This window comes from Pan paniscus, chromosome 5, assembly GCF_029289425.2.
Source record: "Pan paniscus chromosome 5, NHGRI_mPanPan1-v2.0_pri, whole genome shotgun sequence".
Classification (NCBI taxonomy): domain Eukaryota; kingdom Metazoa; phylum Chordata; class Mammalia; order Primates; family Hominidae; genus Pan; species Pan paniscus.
Window position 1 is genome coordinate 105,717,141 of NC_073254.2, and position 25,545 is coordinate 105,742,685.

Genomic DNA, 25,545 nt, shown 5'->3' on the forward strand with positions numbered 1-25,545 from the left:
GACTTTATTACAAGTTTTATTTCCACAAAACACTACTTCAACTAGATTCACCTTTTTTCTTCACTGTGCTGCTCAAACCTCTTTATTGCAAAGCCTTCTCCGACAACCCTAATCCAGTCTCCCTTCATCCTTCCTTTACGCTTTGCACCACTGGATTCCACTGTAACAGTAGTCTTTCATGTTCTATAAACTCTCTAAGAACCTGTATATCTGAAGTAAAAGTTTTCATGCTAAACACACTATTTGCTAAATTATTATTAAAATATCTCTGAACCTACCTTGTCAACTACATTCATCAAAATGGCTATACATGAGGCCGAAGCAAATGGATCACTGAAGGTTTGGAGTTTGAGACCAGCCTGGTCAACAAACTAAAAATACAAAAAAAAAAAAAAAAAAAAAAGGGCCAGGTGCGGTGGCTCATGCCTGTAATCCCAGCATTTTGGGAGGCCGACGTGGGCGGATCACGAGGTCAGGAATTTGAGACCAGCCTGGCCAATATGGTGAAACCCCATCTCTACTAAAAACAAAAATTAGCCGGGCGTGGTGGCGCTCACCTGTAGTCCCAGCTACTCGGGAGGCTGAGGCAGAAGAATCGCTTGAACCTGGGAGGCGGAGGCTGCAGTGAGCCGAGATCATGCCACTGCAATCCAGCCTGGGCAACAAGGCGAGATTCATATCAAAACAAAACAAAATTAGTCAGGCATGGTGGCGGGCTCCCGTAGTCCCAGCTACTCGGGAGGCCAAGGCAGGAGAATCTCTTGAACCCGGGAGACAGAGGTTGCAGTGAGCTGAGATAGCGCCGCTGCGCTCCAGCCTTGTTGAGAGTGAGGATTTGTCTCCAAAAAAAAAAAAAAAAAAGCTGTATACACATCATGACAGTATACATAAACAATCTGGTGACTAAAACCATCAGAACCATCAGAGCTATTAAAATAACTTGTGGGCCGGGCACAGTGGCTCACGTCTGTAATCCCAGCACTTTGGGAGGCTGAGACAGGCGGATCACGAGGTCAGGAGATAGAGACCATCCTGGCTAACACGGTGAAACCCTGTCTCTACTAAAAATACAAAAAAATTAGCCGGGTGTGGTGGCAGGCGCCTGTAGTCCCAGCTACTCGGAGGCTGAGTCAGGAGAATGGCGTGAACCCAGGAGGTGGAGCTTGCAATGAGCCGAGATCGTGCCACTACACTCCAGCCTGGGCAACAGAGCGAGACTCCATCTCAAAAACAAACAAACAAACAAAAAAAATTGTAACGTGCAAACAGATTTCATCTATTCCAATGCTTGTACATAGACATTATTAGCATTTCATCAGGATATTTCCATTATTTAAGATTGTCATGGAATTGCAGCATCACTAGCCTTGGGCTCCAATTCCAGCAACATACCACACAAATACATAAACACACCTGCCTGCCCTTCTTCATGGTCTTTAAATCAACATGTCTATTTCCAAACAACCCCTAGGTAGGTAAGGGAAGAAAGCATCATCACCTACTAATTTACCTTAATCACAGGGCAGTAAGTAGCACAGAATTGTAAATGGAGGCTATTAAAACAGCAAATGGTCCATGAGGTACATAAGAATATTAGAGAGCACTGGTCAGCAAGTCAGGTTATTTATCCAACACCTACTACATAATGGGGCACAGTTCTAAATGTTAGGGAAAAAGGAAAAATATATACATATTCTAATGGGAAAAGACATGTAAATAATTTACAAAGTCAAAAAATAATTACAAGCTCATCCAAGCAAAATCTATTTTATCATTCTTAGAATACTGTCATGGGGGCAAATGGGTGGTAAGGTGCTCAATGTCACCCTACCTGAAAAGAAAGCATCAGTCATAAATGGGCTGCTTTCAACCCCTACGAAAGCAGAACAGCAGAAGGCAGCCTTAAAATGATAATGGCCATGGCTTGGCTGGGCACGGTGGCTCACGCCTGTAATCCCAGTACTTTGGGTGGCTGAGGCGGGCAAATCACTTGGGCTCAGGAGTTCGAGACCAGCCTGGCCAACATGGCAAAACGCCATCTCTACTAAAAATACAAAAATCAGCCAGGCGTGGTGGCACACACCTGTAATCCCAGCTACTCAGTGGCTGAGGCAGAACTGCTTGAACCCGGGAGGCAGTGGGTGCAGTGAGCTGTGATCGCACCACTGCCCTCCAGCCTGGGTGACAAAGCATGACTGTGTCTCCAACAAAAAAAAAAAAGACCATGGCTTAAAGAAGGCGAAGCATGGCTAAAAGGGTAATTAAAAGGAAGAGTGGGGAAAGAGGTAAGAAGGAACTTGTCTGGATAGGGCCTTGTTTGTAAGTCATTTTTCAGCATAGGAATGCTGTGATCTAATTGATGTTGCCAAATATAAAGGGCAACAGAAGGCAGTGAGACTAGCTAAGTTTCTTCAGTAGTCTGAATGGTACAAATGGTACCTTAGACTAACTAGGGTAGTAGCAGCGAAGAAGATAAAAAGTGTTAGATGCCAAAATATTTTGGCAACAGATAGGACCTACTTCCTTAACTCTTTTAACACTACCTAAACCACTACATAATTTAAAGTCATCAGGCTACCTGGTGACGTAACTTGTACAGTTGGCTTAAATTGTTATGTCTAACAATAGGGACCTTAGCTAAAGAAACCTGGCATCAAACTAGGGCTGGGATGTTTAGCTGTATGGCCTCAGGCAAGTCTATTTCTTTCTACTACCTGGCAGAAAGGGTTGTTGAGGCTGAATTTAAAGGTAATAACGTAGCATCTAGCAAAGCTCCTGTCCCTTAATAAGCACTCAAGTAGTAGCTATTAATCACCTTTTCACAAGTTTAGATCATGCTTCCCTAGCTAGATTATCATCATTTACAAATGGATTTTTTTCATTCCCCAAAATGAAGGTAGATGTTGGCTAGAATCAGGGTCATTTAAGAAACTTGAAGTTGCTTTTAATTAACTTCATGCCTCTTCAACTGTTAACATCAATTAACCCATTTTTATAAGTCCACATACAAATATAAAGTCTACAGTACTATTTAACCTAGAGAAACTATTCATTGCTGTATCAGTATTAAAAGACAATGCCAAATACCTAAAACTATTTCAACCTAAGGTATTCCTCCAGACACTCAAAAGAGAAACAGAGGTGCTTCAATCTTGTCTGATCTATAAATAATGCAAAGGAGGCATGAGGCACTTTCCCAACATTTAGTTATATATAACTAGAATGACACTTCAATTAAAAATTCACTTTGGATAGAACTGTAACAAGTAGAATCTCAAAATGTAACACAGTAGAGTTAGTTTCCAAAGTATGCGCCCTTGAGGAACATACTTAGGAAAGGGGTATTCATGTCCGCAAATGAATACAAAGTGGCAAAAAACATCCAAAAAAACTTGAGATTTGTATTTTCTCTAGAATGTTTCAATTACTTCACTTTCTCTAAAATCTAGTTCTTTGTTGCGCTAAAGCAAATCTACCAGATCCTACCCACAGTAAAGCATCCTTTTAAAAAAAAAGTAAACAATGGCCAGGCGCAGTGGCTCATGCCTGTAATCCCAGCAATTTGGGAAGCCAAGGCAGTAAGACTGCTTGAGGCCAAGAGTTCAAGATTAGCCTGGACAACATAGTGAGACACCACCTCTACAAGTTTAAAAATTAGCCTAGCAAGGTGGTGCCCTCATAGTCCTAGCTGCTGGGGAAGCTGAGGCAGGAGGATCACATAAGCCCGGGAGTTCAAGGTTAGTGAGCTTTGATCATGACACTGCACTCCAGCAAGGGCAACAGAGTGACAACCTGTCTCAGAAAATAGTAATAATAATTAAAATCGTTCACTTAAGGCCAGGCGCGGTGGCTCACACCTGTAATCCCAGCACTTCGGGAAGCCAAGGCGGGTGAATCACAAGGTCAAGAGATCGAGACCATCCTGGCTAACACGGTGAAACCCTGTCTCTACTAAAAAAAATACAAAAAAATTTAGCTGGGTGTGGTGGTGGGTGCCTGTAGTACCAGCTACTCAGGAGGCTGAGGCAGGAGAATGGCGTGAACCTGGGAGGCGGAGCTTGCAGTGAGCCGAGATTGCACCACTGCACTCCAGCCTGGGCAACAGAGTGAGACTCCGTCTCAAAAACAAATAAATAAATAAATAAAATAAACAATTTACTTAAAAGTAGGCTGGGTGTGGTGGCTCACACCTGTACTCCCAGCCCTTTGGGAAGCCGAGGCCGAGACTGGGGTCAGGAGTTTGAGACCAGCCTGGTCAACATGGTGAAACCCCATCTCTACTAAAAATACAAAAATCAGTAGGGCATGGTGGCATGCACCTGTAATCCCAGCTACTCAGGGGGCTGAAGCAGAAGAATCACTTGAACCCAGAAGGCAGAGGTTGCAGTGAGTTGAGATCACACCACTGCACTCCAGCCTGGGCAACAGAGGGAGACTCCGTTTCAAAAAAACTTACTAAAAAGTCAAAAAAAGCAAATGATGATATGACCAATATATCCTACTGGCTGTATACCAATACCTACCATTGGAAATTTTTTTTTCCCCCTTTTTGGTTTTTTGAGACAGGGTCTCTGTTGCCCAGGCTGGAGTGCAGTGGCATGATCACAGGTCATTGCAGCCTTGACCTCCTGGGACCACAGGTGCACGCTGCCTGGCTAATCTGTTACTTTTTGGTACAGATGGGGTCTATGTTTCCCAGGCTGGTTTCAATCAATCCTTGCACCTCAGCCTACCAAAGTGCTGGGACTACAGGTGTGAGCAACCACACCCTGCCAAAAGTATCTTTTAAGAGACAACAAAATGCAAAGTCTCCTATTAATTAGACAGTACAAAATAATTATGCCCCCAGAAAAGGATTCAAATCACGACAGAGAAACCCAGAAAGAAATGTACAAAGTTTTAGGACAAGGGTTAATTCCTACGCCAATCAAAAAGAATGCTTATCTATAGAAGTTTCTCCATTATATTTAAAAACTATATTAATAAGACTATATTCTAAGCAAACTACAGCAATGCAATTTTATAATTTAACGTATTTATTAAACAAGGCAATTGTACAAATGGAAACATTTCCTAGTGTCTACTGGCACTCGAAATCACTGTTACTAATGGATTATAAACCATCTTCCTCTAATGATGTATCTTTACTGTAAAGTTTCTGGAAAACATCTATAAATAAGTTATAGTGGTCACCTACCATAATTGGTATATTTTGACGGCAAGAATTAAGTAACCTACGATGTCAGTTTAATGATTCTTTTTCATAATGTTAAAAAATGGATGACACCACTAGCTAAATTCTTCAGTGGTCCCTCAGCACATACGGGGGACTGGTTCCAGGAACCCATACCAAAATCCATGAATGCTCAACTCTCTTAAATAGCATACTGTTTGCACATAACCTACGAACATTCTCTCATACACTGGTGTATTGTTTTTTTTTTTATTGGGTTTTTTGGGAGTATCTTCAATCCTCAGCTAGCTGAAACTGTGAATGCAGGACCCACAGTACAGAGAGCCCACTGTATTAGCTTTCTGTAGTTATGATACCTCATTGCTTACTGGATCATTCTGCATTTTCACTCACTGCTACTTTATTGCTACTTGGCAAAAATATTCTACTCTTTTATAGGAGATTAAAGGATTTTGGGACAGGCAAGGTGGCTCATGCCAGTAATCCTTGCACTTTGGGAAGCCGAGGAAGGAGGACTGCTTGAGACCATGAGTTCAAGACCAACCTGCCAGGCACAGTGGCTCATGCCTGTCATCCCAGCACTTTGGGAGGCCAAGGCGGGCAGATTACTTGAGGTCTGGAGTTCAAGACCGGCCTGGCCAACATAACCCCATCTCTACCAAATATACAAAAATTAGTCAGGTGTGGTGGTACGCGCCTATTATCCCAGCTACTCGGGTGGCTGAGGCAGGAGAATTGCTTGAGCCCAGGAGGCAGAGGTTACAGTGAGCCAAGATCATGCCCACCACACTCCAGCGTGGGTGACAGAGACTTTGCCTCAAAAAACAAATCATAAAAACAAACTAAAGGATTTCTAAGGTACCTCTTTCTAGAGCTCTAAAATGCCCCTCCCCTCAAATTGAACTGCTGAAACTAAAATTTTGACAACTCAAAGGTTACCAGTAAATCTGAATTCCCTCTAAAACACAACGCACTCTTTTATGAAGAGAAAAATCAGACATGATTTGAAAATATCTAAATTCTCAAATTCTCTTTGTAAAGGCTTATATTCTTTCAAGTAGCATACTTTTGTACTGTTTAACTTCCATCATACTCAATTATGCAAACCAGTGGGGAGTATTCACGCAATATAGAAAAGGAAGACTTGGCCGGGTGCAGTGGCACACGTCTGCAATCCCAGCACTTTGCGGGGCTGAGGCAGGCATATCTTCTGAGGTCAAGAGTTCATGACCAGCCTGGCCAACATGGTGAAACCCTGTCTCTACTAAAAATACAAAATTTAGCCAGGTGTGGTGATGAATGCCTGTAATCCCAGCTACCGGAGAGGCTGAGGCAGGAGAATCGCTTGAACCTGGGAGGCGGAGGCTGCAGTGAGCCAAGAGAGCCATGGCACTCCTGCTGTCTAGGTAACAGAGTGAGATTCTATCTCCCAAAAAAAAAAAAAAAGAAAGAAAAGGAAGACTTATGAGTTTTATTTTTCTCTTTAAGGCTTGCTTAAAGTGATAAACCTTATGGTAAAGGAAGGGGTAAAACTAAGGAGGGAGGGAAAAAAAAAATGAGTCTGAAGATTTTAAGTTTGTCTGGAATTACCCACAGGATACGTAAGCCAGATAAAGCAAATTTAACAAACATGGCATAGTGAGCTATCTTGTACAAAAGTTCTCCCCAGTCGTATTGCTTGATACATTCTATGGGTTTAAATTAGCCCCCAACTCTTCAACTATAAAATGCAGAAAACACTTCTGTCACAGAACTTAATAAAACTAGTTTAAAGGACTTACATAAACTATAATTTAAAATATTAAAATTTCTTTCTAGCCAGGCGTGGTGGCTCACGTCTATAATCCCAGGACTTTGGGAGGCCGAAGCGAGTGGATCACCGGAGGTCAGGAGTTCGAGACCAGCCTGGCCAACATGGCGAAACCCCATCTCTACTAAAAATATAAAAATTAGCTGGGCGTGGTGGCAGGCGCCTATAATCCCAGCTACTCGGGAGGCTGAGGCAGGAGAATCACTTGAACCTGAGGAGTGGAGGTTGCAGTGAGCCGAAATCATGCCACTTCAGCCTGGGCAAGAGAGAGAAACTCGGTCTCAAAAAAAAAAAGAAAAGAAAAAAGAAAAATTTCCTTTTTAAAAAAGTTGGAAAAATTACCAGGTCCTTACCTAACATCTGGTATTTTTAAATCAAATATTGCCACTCACCATAAAATCTTTCGTTTCATCAACTAGAAATGTATCACAATGTCTTTTGTGAATTATTTTAGAAAAAGAGATGGCTCAGGTATGGCCAGGAAGTATGAGAGCTCTTACCACAGTTACTTTTCTTAATCTTTTCACATTCCTATAAATTTAAACAAACACACAAAAAAGTCACTAAGCCAGATGTTTATAAGAACCAATTGCTAGGAATTCTACCATGCCGCCTTTTAGATGCTGAATCCTATCAATTATACATGCAAAGAATAACACTACAATGCTTGCACAGTGATGTGGGAAAAAAAAAACCTGCCTAAATCAGTACTTCAAAAAATGTTTGGTAAACTCTTAGGCACAGTAAGAAAAAAACTTGATATTAAAGACAGTGAACGTGAAAACCGAAGGGGAAAAAAGGACAACTTACCAGTTTAACAGCCTCCTGAGCTGCTTCTTTTGTACAAAAAGTGACAAACGCATAACCTCTATTGAGACCAGTGAGTGGATCCATCATTAGACGAAGATCCCATATAGGTCCAGCTTTCTCAAATAATGGAACAAGTTCATCCTCAAATAGATCTCTTGGGATCTTTCCCACAAATATCTGTAAATTAAATATTAAGTAAAAACCATGGAGAATTGCTTTAGGAAACCAGATACCTGTGCTTTTACTACGAAAGGTACAAGTTTTTAGTTGCTTTACCTCAGTGCCAACAGAAGGCTGCTGACCTGAATAAACGGAATCTGGAGGTGGTCCTCCATACTTCCTCTGTCCAGTGGTCACATCAAGTGTGTAGCCTGTTCTTTCCAAGAGTGCCTTGAAAAGTTCAAACGTCATTAATACATTTAATTCACTAGACCACACCCATATATTTAGCAGTTAACATCCATCTTGCTCAAATCTTTCCAATTATCTTGGCATGTTCCCTTATAAACAGGTTTGTGATGTCTGTTTTAAAATTTCCCCTTAAATGTGTACTTGTTATACTCCTAAATTATTATCAGAATTCCAGGGTCCTGTTCAAATTACTTTCTAGTCTCCACTTAATTACTGGATAGTGTGCTTAATGGACAACAAAAAGTTAAGATCAATCCATCAGCAACTTTCAAGACAGGATGTATTACTATGTTAATACCATCTTAAAAAACGATTGTACCTAATGTGGTTGAGCATCTTTCAAATCTGGATCTCTCACCCAATAAATTCCCTATAAACCCCACTCCTAGGTACATACTGCCATTCTGGGCATTGTGCCAACCTCAGAAGAAATTACACTTCCCATACCAAGTCTAGAAACTTGGGAGCTACAGGGAAAAAAAATCTCCTATTATTATTTGACATTTATGTGCCATATTTCATGGGATAGCGTGGGTCCTTCAGAAAAAAGTAACAGCCAAAACGACTTTTAAAAACTTTATGAAACTGCAACGTTACATAACCTCTACATTTCAACTCCCAAAAAGTAACTGTTAAAATTTACACAACTCATATTTACTCAGAGCATTAGGTGTTTATTCCTTATTCTAGGCAAAGTATAGAAAGAAGTATAGGCTGGGCGCAGTGGCTCACACCTGTAATCCCAGCACTTTGGGAGGCCGAGGCGGGTGGATCAGGACATCAGGAGCTCAAGACCAGCCTGGCCAAGATAGTGAAACCCTGTCTCTACTAAAAATACAAAAAATTAGCCAGGCGTGGTGGCACGCACCTGTAATCCCAGCTACTCAGGAGGCTGAGGCAGAGAACTGCTTAAACCTGGAGGGGCGGAGGTTGCAGTGAGCCGAGATCGCGCCACTGCACTCCAGCCTGGATAACAGAGCAAGACCCCATCTCAAAAAAAAAAAAAAAAAAAGGTACACTCCTCCATTATCTGAAGGAAAAAGTCAAGAATTATTCCCCTTTTCCACTGTCTCAACCACAAAGCACAAAAGTGGTTTTCTAAACAAAACCAATTTTATTAGCTAGGACATTCTGAAATAAAAACAGACTAATCCTAGCTATCTGACAAAATTTATCAAAATGCATAATCTAGGGTCACCTCAGTCTCTGAAAATTACTGGACAGATTTTTAACATTTTCTACTCAAAGGACACTAACTGTTTATGAAAAATACTGTAATTAATAGAAACATTCATAAACTTGCTCACATCTATAACATAAACTAAATGAGTAACAGCTCATCTTTCCATTTTCTCACATGTAATCCCTACACTATAAACGAATTTTTTAACCTTAATAGTTAAGACCCAAATAACACTTTTTGTCAATCCATAAAAACAAAAAGGAAAAACTTATTCCCTCTGTCAAACTTCCTCTAAAAATGTCTCTATGCCTTTTTACCACAACTTAGCTCTCATTAAAAATGTAAGCGGCCAGGCGTGGTGGCTCACTCCTGTAATCTCAGGACTTTGGGAGGCCAAGGTGGGTGGATCACGAGGTCAAGAGATTGAGACCATCCTGGTCAACATGGTGAAACCTCACCTCTGCTAAAAATACAAAAATCAGCTGGGCCTGGTGGCACCCACCGGTAGTCCCAGCTACTCGGGAGGCTGAGGCAGGAGAATTGCTCGAACCTGCGAGGTGGAGGTTGCAGTGAGCCAAGATCACGCCACTGCACTCCAGCCTGGGTGACAGAGTAAGACTCTGTCTCCCAAAAAAAAAAAAATTAAGCCACCCCCTTGCAAAAAAAACTGAAAGCTGAAAGTCACAAACTAAAAGTCTAAAAACTTTAGTTCTAGCTCACAAATGCAGACTTAATTACAACTGAATTACAATGGAGACAACTATACTCCACTTTTATGGAAAAACTAGATTTACAGATCAAACTCAATTCACTCACAGCTAGATCTGTGAAAGCCTCCAATTCATGGTTGTCTTAAACAGCTAACTCCATATACCAACCTTTTCCATATTCTAGGCTTTCCCTGTTTCCACACCATTACAACAATGCTCAAGGCCTATATCCTTAACTGATTTTCTTAAACCATACGCTTGGCTCAAGAGCACCGGCACACTACAAAGCACACCAGGTTAAAAAGTAATACAATCACCACATTGTCTATAAATTAGAAAACTCACCAATATAAATATCAAAACCGAGCTGAATTCGAAGCCATTCACCATGATTTTAAACCAAAAAAAAAAAAGCCTCCTCCTCCTAGCCTCAGTTTCTCATCTACATAACCACACTAAACAATCTTATTGTTAAAGCTGCTTTGAGAAATAGTCTAATAATCCATACTGATGGAAGTGGAGGGCAGCAGGGTTAACATTCTAAATTCATTGGGGTTTGAGACTCCTAAAAAAAAAAACCAGTTGCCAAATGTACATTCTCCATCAGTATTTCAACTGTCAATAAGCTGGCTTTGCAGCTTTTCAAAAAATATTCTAGAGGTATCATGGGTGTGTTTCTTTATACTAGGACTACCAATAGAACAGATTTAAACATCAGTAGCTGGATAACATGATAAACTTCACAGCAAATTGCTTTAGAAACAAATAGTTTAAAAAAACAAAAAAAAGGAATTAGGAAAGATTGATGAATTATCTCAACATCTAACATACATCCATTTCATACCCAAGGAATATTTACCAAAATTAGGAAACAGTTAAAATGACTTTAAAACTAAAGGGAGTATAGAAAGACATACCTTAATTTTTGCCTCATCTGGTCCTTTACTAGAATCTGCTACTTTGGTCCCTTGTTTTTCTCTCTGCCTGTAAGTCTTCATGACTCCACATAAAAAGGCACTTTTGTTCTGCAAAAAAAGTTCCATTAATATTTAACAATAACCATATCTGAGTCTAATAAAATTTAGCAGATAGTATCAAAACTACTCAAATTTTTAAATTTTCACATTGACATTAACATTACCTGAACATGAGAGAGATCACTGTCTTTAAACTGTTGAAGAACTGCCAATGCACCGTCTTCATTGAATTCTTTTAAAGCTTCAATAGCTCTTTCATCTAAATCACTATGTGCAACTAGCCCTGGAAAAAATAAAAGTTATCAGCTTTTAATATTTTTAAAAAAGATTTTTTAGAGAAGACTATGTTGGCAATACAGGTACATGTGTGCCTTTACAATTCTTCTACTCCCCTTATCTATACCTGAAAAAAAAACACACACACTTCAGCCACTCTGAACTGATCCTGAATTAAATATGCCCTACCAACCACACTTACAATAATCAGCTAACTTCTTTTACATCTTTTATCTCCAAAGTCTGTTAACTCTGAACACTACAGTATTTTTACAGTATACAGACTTACGAATCCTAGAATCAACCAACAAAGTACCAAGCATGACAACTGAACCTCTACTCAATTTCAAATACCACCAGAAAAAGTTAACAGCCGCACCAGAAAGACAAGAAAACAAGTCTACAGTTACCAAGTTATTTAAGAAGAATCCTACTATAAAAATACTCAAAAAAGTCACATGGCCTGTTCCCAACATTTAGCAGCTGTTGCTACTATCATATACTTATCCATCAGGCCAGCATGCAAGCCAGCCTTTAGCTCCTAACCTTCTCTTCTTCCCTCCCTCTATACATCTTAACCTCTACTTCAAACTTAAATTAACCAACTATCACAACAAGCAAAACTCCAGTACCCACACTTATTGGAAACCACAAAAAGTTGCTATTTTAGCTCAAAGCCAGAAATCCAATAGAAAAATTTCATAATGTAATTTTGCAAGTGTTAGTTCTTACCTGCAACGTAAATTTCATCTAGTTTTTCAGCAACTTTCTGTGGTAAACCAGCATCAAGCAATGTCTGAAAATTTTCTGAATGGATAACTGCAGAAGTAGTATCCATGGGCTCTTCAGTACCATTTCCATTAACATGTTCTGTAGCCATGTTTCCAGAGATCTGTTCAAACGCAATAAGCAAAATTAAACTAGGATCTTCAAAAAGAATACAAGACAATATGAGAGCCCCATCTTTACTTTCTCTACCATTTACTACACCAGCTAGCCTGTACACCTCCCTTTAAAAAAGCCTTACAGTCACTATCGCCTGACAAGCCAGATTTGGAGCACAGGGCACAGAAGGACCGATTCACCATATTCTTCCTCAGCACCACCCCTGACTCACCTGCTAACACTCCCTAGGAAAAACCATATTACAAATAGAGCCCAATCAGCACGGGTACGAGCCAGCGTGCCACATGCAGCTGTGCCCGTTCGGAAAATGAGGTGTGTGTGGAGAAAGCAAAACTGGGCTCCTCTCTCTCAAAGATAAACCCCCAAAGTGCGCGCTTTTCCCGCCTGCCGCTTATAGATCGGTAACAACAGCCAGCGAAGAACAAAGCGCTCATACAAGCCACCTTCCCACCACCCAATTTCTCCACCCTTTAACCCCGCACCCCAAAGCCCGCCCCTGACTCCGCACCCAGAGCGGCAGTCTCACCACTGCGGCCGCCAGGAGCCCATTAGAAACACGTGCTCTGCGCCTTCCAATGTCCTACAACTTCCTTCAACGGAAACCCAACGAATCCCAAACCAAGACGACCATCACTGGTTCCCAACATCAACCCGAAGCCGCGGTCGGAGCCCCCAGAAAGCTGCAGCAGCACAATCTCTCCCCTGAACACCGAGGCACCGGCGGCGCCAGGCCACAGGCTCTCCCCGCCCCCCAGCGCCGCCGTCTCCGCCGTGACACATGGCTCTCCGCCCCTGGCGCTCCCCGGGCGCCGACGACCCCCGGCCGCCCGCCCGGCCGAGACGTGACCCGTGGCGCGCTGTGCAGGTCCCCACCCCTTACCCTTCCGTGCAGTGACTGCGACGCCGGCCCGGCAACCCAGCAGCGTGAGGGCGTTCAGCGAACAGCTCAACGCCCGCGGGACCGTGAGCACCGCCCAAGCTCGCCGCACGGCTGCAGGACAAGACCCACTCCTCTCCGCCCACTCCCGCGCCGCGGCGACCGCCACGACAGCACCAACTCTGAAGCCGCTCGCGGTCCGTGCGGGCCACGGGACCGTGGAGGCGCCTCCTCCCAAAGCGCCGCAGACAAAGCTCGAACGGCAGCAGCACATGGAAAGGAGGAAGTGGCGGCGCGGACCGCGGCCTACTCCCAGGCAGCCCAGTCAACGTGCTCTTCTCCCCATTGGAATCCATTTTCCAGAAAAGCCGGTTTCTACCCGCGCCACCCTCCCCCAGCTCACTCCACAATGTCATGGAGCTCCCCTCCCAGACCCAGGTTCTGGCGGTCGTTACCTCCCCGTTGGGCTGAGGCGGAGAAATCCTGTCCGATGGTATCGGGTTGCGGGAAACGCGTGCTCGCTGCTCCCTGTGTCCGGCGCGAGTGGAGCTGTTGTAAAATGGCGGCCGAAGCTCACGCCGCTGGCAGCAAACCCGATCCAGTTCCACTCGCCTCCGAGCGCGCTCCCGGTGCGCGCGCGCGCCCCCGCGTGACCCCCCCCTTCCCTTCCCTTCCCTCCCCTCCCTCGCGCGTCCGCTTCACTCACTCACTCCCTCAGCCCCTGCCCTCCTCCAGCTCCTCCTTCTCCCCCTACCACCACCACCACCACCACTAGCCTCTGTCCGCCTTCTCTCGGCCTTTCTTATTCCCGCCCCCTGCTCCTTTACCCCACTGCTCCCACTCCCCTGTGCGGTCGCTCAGGCACGAGTGGCCGCCTTTCCCCTTCTGGCTCGCACGCTCCCTCACTCCCTCCCTCGCTCGCTCGCTCGCACTCTCGGCCCCGTCCCCCAGTCCCTGCCGAGTCGGCTCCTCTCTTTCTCTCTCCCGCGCTGACGTGACAACGTAACCTACGCCTCGGGACGCGCGCCCGCGGGCTCCGCCCCCACGCCGCGCCGCCTTCCCCGCTCCTCACCCCTTGGGTTGGGGGTGGGGGAGGCACAAGACCCCGCCCTTCCGCTCCGACGGTGGCGGCCGAGGGGCCGAGACTGAATGAAAGGCCCGCCCCTTCCCCTCCCGACACTCCCCCTCCCTCTCCCCTCCAGGCGGGGCGGGCCGGCTCAGCGTGTCCCACTCGTTTTCCTTTGTCAGGAGACTGGCATCTCCCCACCCCGCCCCACCCCACCCCCTCCCCGCGACACCACGCGCACGCCACCCCCACCGAGCTCCCGCCCGCCCCATCCCTGCCCGGTCCGGGGCTGGCGGGGCAGAGTGCTGTGGGCGCTGAGTGCGACTGCCGCTTCCCGGAGGGCACCCACCGGTCTGTGCGCGCCCGGCCCCCGCCCCCGGCTCCGCGGCCGCGTAGCCGTTCCAGGCGGTGTCCACGCCGCTGCCACCGCCCCGCGCTCTCCTCCTCGGGAAGCTGCAGGCGCACGTGTCCCCCGGGGCGGGGCGAGGCAGACAATGGGGCCGCGGGGGAGGGGAGCGGCGCGGAGACCCGCGGACCTTTGGTCCGCCGGACTGGCGGTACTCGAGTGCGAGAGTCGCCCTTGGAGACTCGATCTCCCCAACTGGACAGTGGGCCCTCCTCGCAGCCGCGCGGCTCCGCTTTCACGGGAACCTTCGGCGAAGGGAGGGGCGCCCCAGGCTTGGACGCGGAAACCCCGGCTGCTTTTGAAGGGGGAACGGGGCTGGCTCCAGTGGAGCGAGGAGCGGCTCCTGCCTTGGGATGACACGAAGGCCAGATTTGGAAGCGAAACCGCCCGGTGGTGAAGGGTTGTGCAATACTCCGTTTCAGTCCCTGGCCTTTTAAGCAGTTAAGGGCTTCCTCCTGGCACAGTTTGAGCAACTTGAAACAGCACAAAGCTGCGTGGTTAGAACAACTTTGAGAAAAATGTCTCTGTTTCTTTTAAAAAAACCTTGGCAACTAAATCTTCTGTGAAATGACATTGCCTTTGTAATCGTTTACTAGGTACAAGAAAGACAAGACAAAGGCATTTGAATTACAGACGCGATATGGATACTAATTTTATCCAGGGCAGCTGTAATGAAAAATAGAAACAATGTCCTTTTGATTAAAAAGCTTATTTTTAAGAGCTTACCGGTTCCCCAGATGAGCTCTGTGCTATGATAACAAATCAGTGGTTTGAGGAAAAGTTAGATAAGCACTCTTCAAAGTGCACAAGCACATAAAATGCTAGATTATTTTCATAGCTACTTGGATCAGATATGAAGTATGTTTTAGCCAAAGCACCACATAGCCAACCTGTTTAGTAAGGATTTGAGATCTCCACCACCCCAGATTCCTTACTATCAAACATATGTGGTATTCAGCTGCTTCAGCCATAGGGATTTTTGTTCACAATGCAGAGGTCGTGGTTAATGATATACATGAAAAACAAAATGTTTAATAGAAAACTATGAAAATAAGAGTCATACCATGGATTAAACAAGAATAAAAATTGGCCGGGCGCGGTGGCTCACGCCTGTAATCCCAGCACTTTGGGAGGCCGAGGCGGGCGGATCACAAGGTCAGGAGATCGAGACCATCCTGGCTAACACGGTGAAACCCCGTCTCTACTAAAAATACAAAAAAATTAGCCAGGCGTGGTGGCGGGCGCCTGTAGTCCCAGCTACCCTGGAGGCTGAGGCAGGAGAATGGCGTTAACCCGGGAGGCGGAGCTTGCAGTGAGCCGAGATCGCGCCACTGCACTCCAGCCAGGACGACAGAGCGAGACTCCGTCTCAAAAAAAAAAGAATAAAAATGAGTCTGAAACATGTAACACTTTGTTTAGACCTTCCTGGGTATTAAAAAATTTTTTTTAAAGTGCCTTAACCTGGGCAAAGCTCCCAAATTAAAATCTCTAGCTGTTCTCTGGCATCTAATTCCTTTCTCTAGCCACGCCCTCAATGTTTATGTGGGCTTTCTGGCACTCCAGATGGGCATTTCAAGAAACTGAGCACGTGATCTTCCCCCAGTCTTCCGTCTACAGAGTTCCCATCTCAATTAACATCCCCCACATGAATTGCTGGAGCGGATCATTCAAGGCACTTCCTTCTCTACACTGCCATATCAGTTAATCAAGTCCTATCAATTCTGTCTCCCAAATATATCTCCATTTATCTCTATGTTGCAACCACCCAGGCAAAGCCACCATCATCTACCACCTGTACTAATGGCATAGCCTCCTGATTCATCCACTCTTACAGCTGTCCTAACCTGTTCAAAGCCCGAGTCATCTGTCTTTCTGTATGACTCTCTGTCTCCTGTGTAGGCTGTCTCCCTCCCTTGACCTTCTCTATCTTAATTGCAAGTAAGATCCTATGGCGTGTCTGCTTAAAACCCTTCATTAGCTTCCAATTACACTTAGAACAACAGCCAAAATCCTTAACTAGATCAACAAAGCTCTCTAAGAACTGTCCCACCTGTCTCCCCAGCTCATCTCAGCCACTTTATGGCTTCAGCCTGGCCTTCCCTTGATTCTGGCATTTCTTTTTATTTGAGACGGAGTCTCGCACTGTCGCCCAGGCTGGAATGCAGTGCGTGATCTCGGCGCAGTGCGTGATCTCGGCTCACTGCAACCTCCGCCTCCCAGGTTCAAGTGATTCTCCTTGCCTCAGCCTCCCAAATACCTGGGATTACAGGCGTCCGCCACCATGGTCGGCTAATTCTTTTGTATTTTTAGTAGAGTTGGGAGTTTCACTGTGTTTGCCAGGCTGGTCTCGAACTCCTGACCTCATGATCAGCCCGCCTCAGCCTCCCAAAGTGCTGGGATTACAGGCGTGAGCCACTGCGCCAGGGCTCGTTTTTTGGTTTTTTGTTTGTTTTTGAGACGGAGTCTTGCACTGTTGCCCGGGCTGGAGTGCAGTGGCGGGATCTCGGCACACTGCAACCTCCACCTCCTGGGTTCAAGCGAGTCTCCTGCCTCAGCCTCACGAGTAGCTGGGATTACAAGCACCCACCACCACACCCAGCTAATTTTTGTGTTTTTAGTAGAGACAGAGTTTCACCATGTTGGCCAGGCTGGTCTCGAACTCCTGACCTCAGGTAATCCACCCTCCTCGGCCTCCCAAAGTGCTGGGATTACAGGCGTGACCCACCGCTCCCGACAGAGTATTCATTAGTTTCATTGCTGTCTTTTCGTCCATGTAAGCTTTGAAACAGTGAGAAGATGCAGCCCTGTTGAGTTGGCAACTAATGAAAGAGAGGAATGTAGGCAGGCCTGTTTGGATTTTTTACTTATCCAAAATTCTTCCACCCAGTCAATGCCACACTGCCACACTGTTTTTTTTGTTTGTTTGTTTGTTTGTTTGTTTTGTTTTGTTTTTTGCATATTTTCTTCTCTTCTTTACTGCATTTTCTAAACTTCCTGCCATTAACATATATTAATTTTATAATGGGCCAGGGAACCCTTCAATTCACAGGGTAAAAATTCACAGCACACCATTACTTTTTCCATAGAACCATAAAAAGCTAGTGTTGAAAGAGACCATGGAAGCCATTCAACCTAATCTTTCCAGTAATCAAGAAAATTTTTGCACTATCTCTCACATCTTTTTTTTTGAGATGGAGTCTTGCTCTGTTGCCCAGGCTAGAGTACGGTGGTGCAATCTCGTCTCACTGCAAGCTCCGCCTCCCAGGTTCACGCCATTCTCCTGCCTCAGCCTCCAGAGTAGCTGGGACTATAGGTGCCCGCCACCACGCCCGGCTAATTTTTTTGTATTTTTAGTAGAGACGGGGTTTCACCGTGTTAGCCAGGATGGTCTCAATCTCCTGACCTCATGATCCGCCCGTCGCAGCCTCCCAAAGTGCTGGGATTACAGGCGTGAGCCACCGCGCCTGGCGGCACTATCTCTCACATCTTATTTTCATAGTAATAAAAAGCCTGCCCTATCAAAAATTAAAAACTTTTGTTCCAAGAAAGACACTGTCTAGAGAATGAAAAGACAAGCCACAGACTAGGGAAAAAAAATAATCTTTGCAAAATACATATCTGATAAAAGGCTGTTATTCAATAAAATATACAAAGAATTCTTAAAACTCAACAATAAGAAAACACACAACCTAATTTAAAAATTGGCAAAAACGTTGATATCAAGTGTTAGGCAAATAAAAAACAAAAAAATAAAAAATGTTTTTTTGTTTTGTTTTGTTTTGTTTTGAGAAGGAGTCTTGCTCTGTCGCCCAGGCTGGCATGCAGTGGCATAATCTTGGCTCACTGCAACCTCCACCTCCTGGGTTCAAGCAATTCTCGTGCCTCAGCCTCCTGAGTAGCTGGGATTACAGGCTTCTGCCACCAGGTCTGGCTAATTTTTGTATTTTCAGTAGAGACAGAGTTTCACCATTTTGGACAGGCTGGTCTAGAACTCCTGACCTCAGTGATCCACCCACCTCAGCCTCCCAAAATGCTGGGATTAAAGGCATGAGCCACCATGCCTGGCAAAAAAAAAAATTTAATGGGCAAAAAATCTAAACACATAGCACACCAAAGAGGATGTACAAATGGTAAATAAGCATATGAAAACATGCTGAATATCATATGTCATCAGGGACTTGCAAATTAAAACAGTGAGAAAATAGCCAAGATACGAAATTAACCCAAGTGTTCATTGATGGATGAATGGATAACAGAAAATGTGCTATATATACACAATGGAATATTATTCAGACATAAAAAAGAACGAAATTCTGTCATTTGCAGCAAGATAAATGGAATCTGGAGACCGTTATGCTAAGTGAAATAAGCCAGACACAGAAAGACAAATATCATATGTTCTCATTCATATGTGGGAGTTTAAAAAGTTCATCTCGTGAAGGTAGAGAACAGAGTGATAGTTACCAAAGTCTGAGGGGAAGGAGGCGTGTTGAAGAGAGGTTCATTAATTGGTACAAACATACAGTTAGATAGAATAAATTCTAGGGTTCGATAGCACAGGAGGGTGACTATAGTTAACAATATGTTGTATATCTCAAAATTACTGGATTTGAAATGTTCCCAACACAAATAAATGATAAATGTTCAAGGTGATGGATATCCTAAATACCCTGAGTTGATCATTACACATTGTAGCATGTATCAAAATACCACATGTACCCTATAAATATGTACAAATATTATATATCAATTTTTTAAAAAAACAGTGAGATACTATTATATACCTATTAGAACAGCCGAAATCCAAACCACTGACAACACTAAATGCTGATGAGGATGTGGAGCAACAGGAACTCACATTCTTTGCTGGTGGGAATGCAAAATGATACAGTCACTTTGGAAGACAGTTTGGCAGCTTTTTGCAAAACTAAACATACTTCTGTCATACAATCCAGCAATCACACTCTTTGGTATTTACTCAAATGTGTTAAAAACATGTCTATCCCAAAACCTGCACACCAATGTTTACAGTAGCTTTATTCACAGTTGCTAAAACTTGGAAGCAACCAAGATGTCCTTCAATAGGTGAATGAATAAACAAACTAATTTTTTTTATTAGTTTGTTTTATTTTAATAAACAAAATATTATTGTTGTTTAGTAAATGGAATATTATTCCATTTGAAGTGTTCCTTTTGAAGTGTTATAGATCCTTTTGAAGCGTTACACAAATGTGGCAGCTGTCTTTAAATAAACCTTTTTTTGTTTGTATTATTAACATAGATAAGACATCGTGTAAAAATGTTTAGGTTTAAGAACTCAGTATTGTATTGATAGATCGGTGGTTTTTGTTTTGGTCCACACATTACAATCACCTAAATAATTCTTTAAAGACCCTTGTGCCTAGGTCCATCTCTGCCCTATTAAGTCGGACTCAGAAGTTTATAGAATGGAATATTATTTGGCACTCTAAAGAAATGACCTACAAAACCACAAAAAGACATGGAGGAATCTTAAGTACTTATTGCTAAGTGAAAGAAGCCAATCAGAAAAGGCTACATACTATATGATTACAATTATATGACATTCTGGAAAAGACAAAAACTATAGAGACAGTAAAAAGATCAGTGGTTAGGCTGGGCATGGTGGCTCATGCTTGTAATCCCAGCACTTTGGGAGGCCGAGGCGGGGTAATAACGAGGTCAGGAGATCGAGACCATCCTGGCTAACATAGTGAAACCCCGTCTCTACTAAAAAATACAAAAAATTAGCCGGGCGTGGTGGCTGGCGCCTGTAGTCGCAGCTACTCGGGAGGCTGAGGCAGGAGAATGGCATGAACCCGGGAGGCGGAGGTTGCCATGAGCCGAGATCGTGCCACTGCACTCCAGCCTGGGCAACAGAGTGAGACTCCGTCTCAGAAAAAAAAAAAAAAAAAATCAGTGATTGCCAGGAGCTCGGGGGAAGGGAAGGAGAAATGAATACATTGAACATGGGATTTTTAGGGTTGTGAAATTACTCTATTTGATGCTGTAATGATGAAGACATGTCATTATATATTTGTCAAAACCCATAAAATGTAAAACACAAATAGTGAACCTTAATGTAAACTATACACTTTAGTTAATAATAATGTGTTAGTATTGATTTGTCAATTGTAACAAATGAAGAAATATACAGGACTAATGCAATTTGTTAATAATAGAGGAAATTAGGGGGTGGAGGAGGTGTTGGTGAGAGGGTAAACGGAAATTCTGTACCTTCTTATTTTTCTGTAAATCTAACAGTGAACTAAAATAATTGTTTATTCATTAAAAGAAGGCTGATTTTTTTTTTTTTTTGGGAGATGGACTTTCACTCGTTGCCCAGGCTGGAGTGCAATGGCACAATCTTGGCTCACCACAACCTCTACCTCCTGGGTTCACGTGATTCTCCTGCCTCAGCCTCCCGTGTAGCTGGGATTACAGGCATGCACCACCACATCCGGCTGATTTTTTTGTATTTTTAGTAGAGACGGGGTTTCTCCATGTTGGTCAGGCTAGCCTCGAACTCCCAACCTCAGGTGATACACCCGCCTCGGCCTCCCAAAGTGTTGGGATTACAGGCGTGAGCGACCACGCCAGGCCTGATGTTTTAAATATACTAGAAATGTTAAACATTCTTGGTATTGGTTTTAGCTTTTTTTTTTTTTTTGTAAAGATTAGAAACCCAGTGTCATTTTAACTTTTTGACTTTTCACTTTTATGATAGAAGGTGACGGATTAAATTACCAGAAGCCACAGAGTATATACCAGTAACTACAAAAAGAACAGGGATAATGTAAACCCAAACAATGGTTTTTATCCAGGTATTCCCATCCTAATCTGAATGGAGTTCCAGAATAAGAGCAATCTTTCGTTGTTCAGATTTCAAGATGATTCATTGCACAAAAAAAGAAAACTATTGTGATAGTTGTTTTCACTGAACATGTCCATCATGGTGTATCTGAAAGCTCTTTTCCAGGGTGACTCCACCCAAAGCTCCTGCTAAGGGAGCAGCCTAGGCTGTCTTACTCTGCAACACCCACTCATCCTTGCCTTGCCACAACTAATTGGACCAGCATCTGGCACCAGAAGATTCCTATAGAAAAAAAAAACCAAAGGTAGAATCAGTGTCATGAGGAGGGAGTTAGAGCTGGGGCTATGAGAGGTCATGTCAAACTAAGTTATAAGACAACAGAAACTATAAATAAGCAGGGCCCAGGATGAATTTGGAGAAGTTAGCAGGAAGCCAGATTATACAGGGAAGTCATTGAAAGATTTCAAATATTTAAAATTAGTGTTTAGGGCAAGGTGTGGTGGCTCACACCTGTAATCTCAGCACTTTGGGTGGCTGAGGCAGATGGATCACTTGAGGCAAGGAGTTCAAGACCAGCCATGGGGAAACCTCGTCTCTACTAAAACTACAAAAATTAGCCGGGTACGGTAGTGTGCGCCTGTAATCCCAGCTACAGGAGAGGCTGAGTCATGAGAACCACTTGAACTAGGGAGGCAGAGGTTGCAGTGAGCCGAGATTGTGCCACTGCACTCCAGCCTGTGCAAAAAGAGTGAGACTTCATCTCAAAAAATAAATAAATAAATAAACATAAGATGAAATAAAATTAGTATTTAGAACTTTAGAAACTGAATAGTGGGATGAGTAGAAGTTAGCTCGGTGGTCCCTCTCCCGTCTCCCTCTCCCTCTCCCGTCTCCCTCTCCCTCTCCCGTCTCCCTCTCCCTCTCCCATCTCCCTTTCCCTCTCCCGTCTCCCTCTCCCTCTCCCTCTCCCTCTCCCGTCTCCCTCTCCCTCTCCTTTCCACGGTCTCCCTCTCATGCCGGGCCAAAGGTGGACTGTACTGCTGCCATCTTGGCTCGCTGCAGCCTCCCTGCCTGATTCTCCTGCCTCAGCCTGCCGAGTGCCTGCGATTGCAGGCGCGCGCTGCCACGCCTGACTGGTTTTCGTGTTTTTTTGATGGGGACGGGGTTTCGCTGTGTTGGCCAGACTGGTCTCCAGCTCCTAGCCGTGAGTGATCCGCCAGCCTCGGCCTCCCGAGGTGCCGGGATTGCAGACGGAGTCTCATTCACTCAGTGCTCAATGGTGCCCACGCTGGAGTGCAGTGGCGTGATCTCGGCTCGCTACGGCCTCCACCTCCCAGCTGCCTGCCTTGGCCCCCCAAAGTGCCAAGATTGCAGCCTCTGCTCGGCCGCCACCCCGTCTGGGAAGTGAGGAGCGTCTCTGCCTGGCTGCCCATCGTCTGGGATGTGAGGAGCCCCTCTGCCTGGCTGCCCAGTCTGGAAAGTGAGGAGCGTCTCTGCCCGGCTGCCATCCCACCTGGGAAGTGAGGAGCGCCTCGTCCCGGCCGCCATCCCATCTAGGAAGTGAGGAGCGTCTCTGCCCGGCAGCCCATCGTCTGAGATGTGGGGAGCGCCTCTGCCCCGCCGCCCCGTCTGGGATGTGAGGAGCGCCTCGGCCCGGCCACGACCCCGTCTGGGAGGTGAGGAGCATCTCTGCCCAGCCGCCCCGTCTGAGAAGTGAGGAGACCCTCCGCCTGGCAACCGCCCCGTCTGAGAAGTGAGGAGCCCCTCCGCCTGGCTGCCACCCCGTCTGGGAAGTGAGGAGCGTCTCTGCCCAGCAGCCACCCCGTCCGGGAGGGAGGTGGGGGTCAGCCCCCCGCCCGGCCAGCCACCCCGTCCAGGAGGGAGGTGGGGGTCTCAGCCCCCCGCCCGGCCAGCCGCCCCGTCCGGGAGGTGAGGGGCGCCTCTGCCCGGCCGCCCCTACTGGGAAGTGAGGAGCCCCTCTGCCCAGCCAGGAGCCCCTCTGCCCAGCCAGCTGCCCCGTCCGGGAGGGAGGTGGGGGGCTCAGCCCCCCGCCCGGCCAGCCGCCCCGTCCGGGAGGTGAGGGGCGCCTCTGCCCGGCCGCCCCTACTGGGAAGTGAGGAGCCCCTCTGCCCGGCCAGCCGCCCCGTCCAGGAGGGAGGTGGGGGGCTCAGCCCCCCGCCTGGCCAGCCGCTCCATCTGGGAGGGAGGTGGGGGGGTCAGCGCCCCCTCCCGGCCAGCCGCCCCATCAGGGAGGGAGGTGGGGGGGTCAGCCCCCCGCCCGGCCAGCCGCCCCGTCCGGGAGGGAGGTGGGACGCTCAGCCCCCCGCCCGGCCAGCCACCCCGTCCGGGAAGGAGGTGGGGGGGTCAGCCCCACGCCCGGCCAGCCGCCCCGTCCGGGAGGGAGGTGGGGGGATCAGCCCCCCACCCGGCCAGCCGCCCTGTCCGGGAGGGAGATGGGGGGGTCAGCCCCCCGCCTGGCCAGCCACCGGGTCTGGGAGCTGAGGGGCGCCTCTGCCCGGCTGCCCCTACTGGGAAGTGAGGAGCCCCTCTGCCCAGCCAGGAGCCCCTCTGCCCAGCCAGCCGCCCCGTCCAGGAGGGAGGTGGGGGGGTCAGCCCCCCACCCGGCCAGCCGTCCCGTCTGGGAAGGAGGTGGGGGAGTCAGTCCCCCACCCGGCCAGCCGCTCCGTCCGGGAGGGAGATGAGGGGGTCAGCCCCCCGCCTGGCCAGCCACCAGGTCTGGGAGCTGAGGGGCGCCTCTGCCCGGCCGCCCCTACTGGGAAGTGAGGAGCCCCTCTGCCCAGCCAGGAGCCCCTCTGCCCAGCCAGCCGCCCCGTCCGGGAGGGAGGTGGGGGGGTCAGCCCCCCACCCGGCCAGCCGCCCCGTCCGGGAGGGAGGTGGGGGGGTCAGTCCCCCGCCCGGCCAGCCACCCGGTCCGGGAGCTGAGGGGCGCCTCTGCCCTGCCGCCCCTACTGGGAAGTGAGGAGCCCCTCTGCCCGGCCACCACCCCGTCTGGGAGGTGTACCCAACAGCTCATTGAGAATGGGCCATGATGACGATGGCGGTTTTCTGGAGTAGAAAGGGGGGCAAGGTGGGGAAAAGATTGAGAAATCGGATGGTTGCCGTGTCTGTGTAGAAATAAGTAGACATGGGAGACTTTTCATTTTGTTCTGTACTAAGAAAAATTCTTCTGCCTTGGGATCCTGTTGATCTATGACCTTACCCCCAACCCTGTGCTCTCTGAAACATGTGCTGTGTCCACTCAGGGTTAAATGGATTAAGGGCGGTGCAAGATGTGCTTTGTTAAACAGATGCTTGAAGGCAGCATGCTCGTTAAGAGTCATCACCACTCCCTAATCTCAAGTATCCAGGGACACAAACACTCTGCCTAGGAAAACCAGAGACCTTTGTTCACTTGTTTGTCTGCTGACCTTCCCTCCACTAGTGTCCTGTGACCCTGCCAAATCCCCCTCTGTGAGAAACACCCAAGAATGATCAATAAAAATAAAATTAAATTAAAAAAAAAAAAAAGAAACTGAATAGTTATTGGAGGTTGAGGACAGAAGTGGCACCAGATGAGGGGTGGCAGTTACTTGGACTAAAGGTGTTGCGAAGGAAATAGAAGTGGGCATATTCACAGTGTATTTTCAAATATAGTTTGCCAAAGATTTAATGATGGACTGAAAGTAGGGAGTAAGGGAGCAATTGGGTGGTTGTTTGTAACACTGACTGAGCTGGAAAGGAAGGGAGAGTAACAGATTTCAAGTTTGTGTCAGTGAGGAAACAATCAGGGAAGTAAAATCACTATAAGTATTATGAAATAAAGGTTTTATTACAGGAATAAGAATTTATATGAGATGAGAGAAGCTGAGAAAGTAATGATCCAAAAGGGAGACTTGGAGAATGAGCAGTGTCACTAACCAGTCCTTCACAAGGCTGGGTGAATGAGGAGAGCTTACAGGACAATCTGGAAGCCAGCCATGTCTCGTTCCTGGAGTGAGACCATGAAAAGGAACTATCTAGAAGGCTGTTCTTGGCCAGGCATGGTGGCTCACACCTGTAATCTTGGGACTTTGGAAGGCTGAGGCCA

The 25,545-nt window shown here is 46.3% G+C and overlaps 1 protein-coding gene across 8 annotated transcripts in view; it reads right to left on the bottom strand.

The window, feature by feature from the left end:
* The window catches only part of SYNCRIP (synaptotagmin binding cytoplasmic RNA interacting protein), a 35,476-nt gene extending 20,788 nt beyond the window's left edge, over positions 1-14,688 (bottom strand). For 3 of the 8 annotated variants that reach the window (XM_063605406.1, XM_055113938.2, XM_034962485.3), the window contains exons 1-6: positions 14,570-14,688; positions 12,104-12,263; positions 11,260-11,378; positions 11,036-11,143; positions 8,091-8,204; positions 7,815-7,991 (exon numbers count right to left, since the gene is read on the bottom strand). In XM_063605406.1, the coding sequence (XP_063461476.1) occupies positions 7,815-7,991; positions 8,091-8,204; positions 11,036-11,143; positions 11,260-11,378; positions 12,104-12,251 (666 nt within the window). In that variant the 5' untranslated portion in view covers positions 12,252-12,263; positions 14,570-14,688. Of the gene's footprint in view, positions 1-7,814; positions 7,992-8,090; positions 8,205-11,035; positions 11,144-11,259; positions 11,379-12,103; positions 12,264-13,609; positions 13,845-14,569 lie in introns of those variants that run through there. The other 5 variants (XM_008976459.4, XM_003822840.6, XM_008976461.6 and 2 more) reach the window with 3 other exon arrangements.
* Between the last annotated feature and the right edge of the window lie 10,857 nt (positions 14,689-25,545).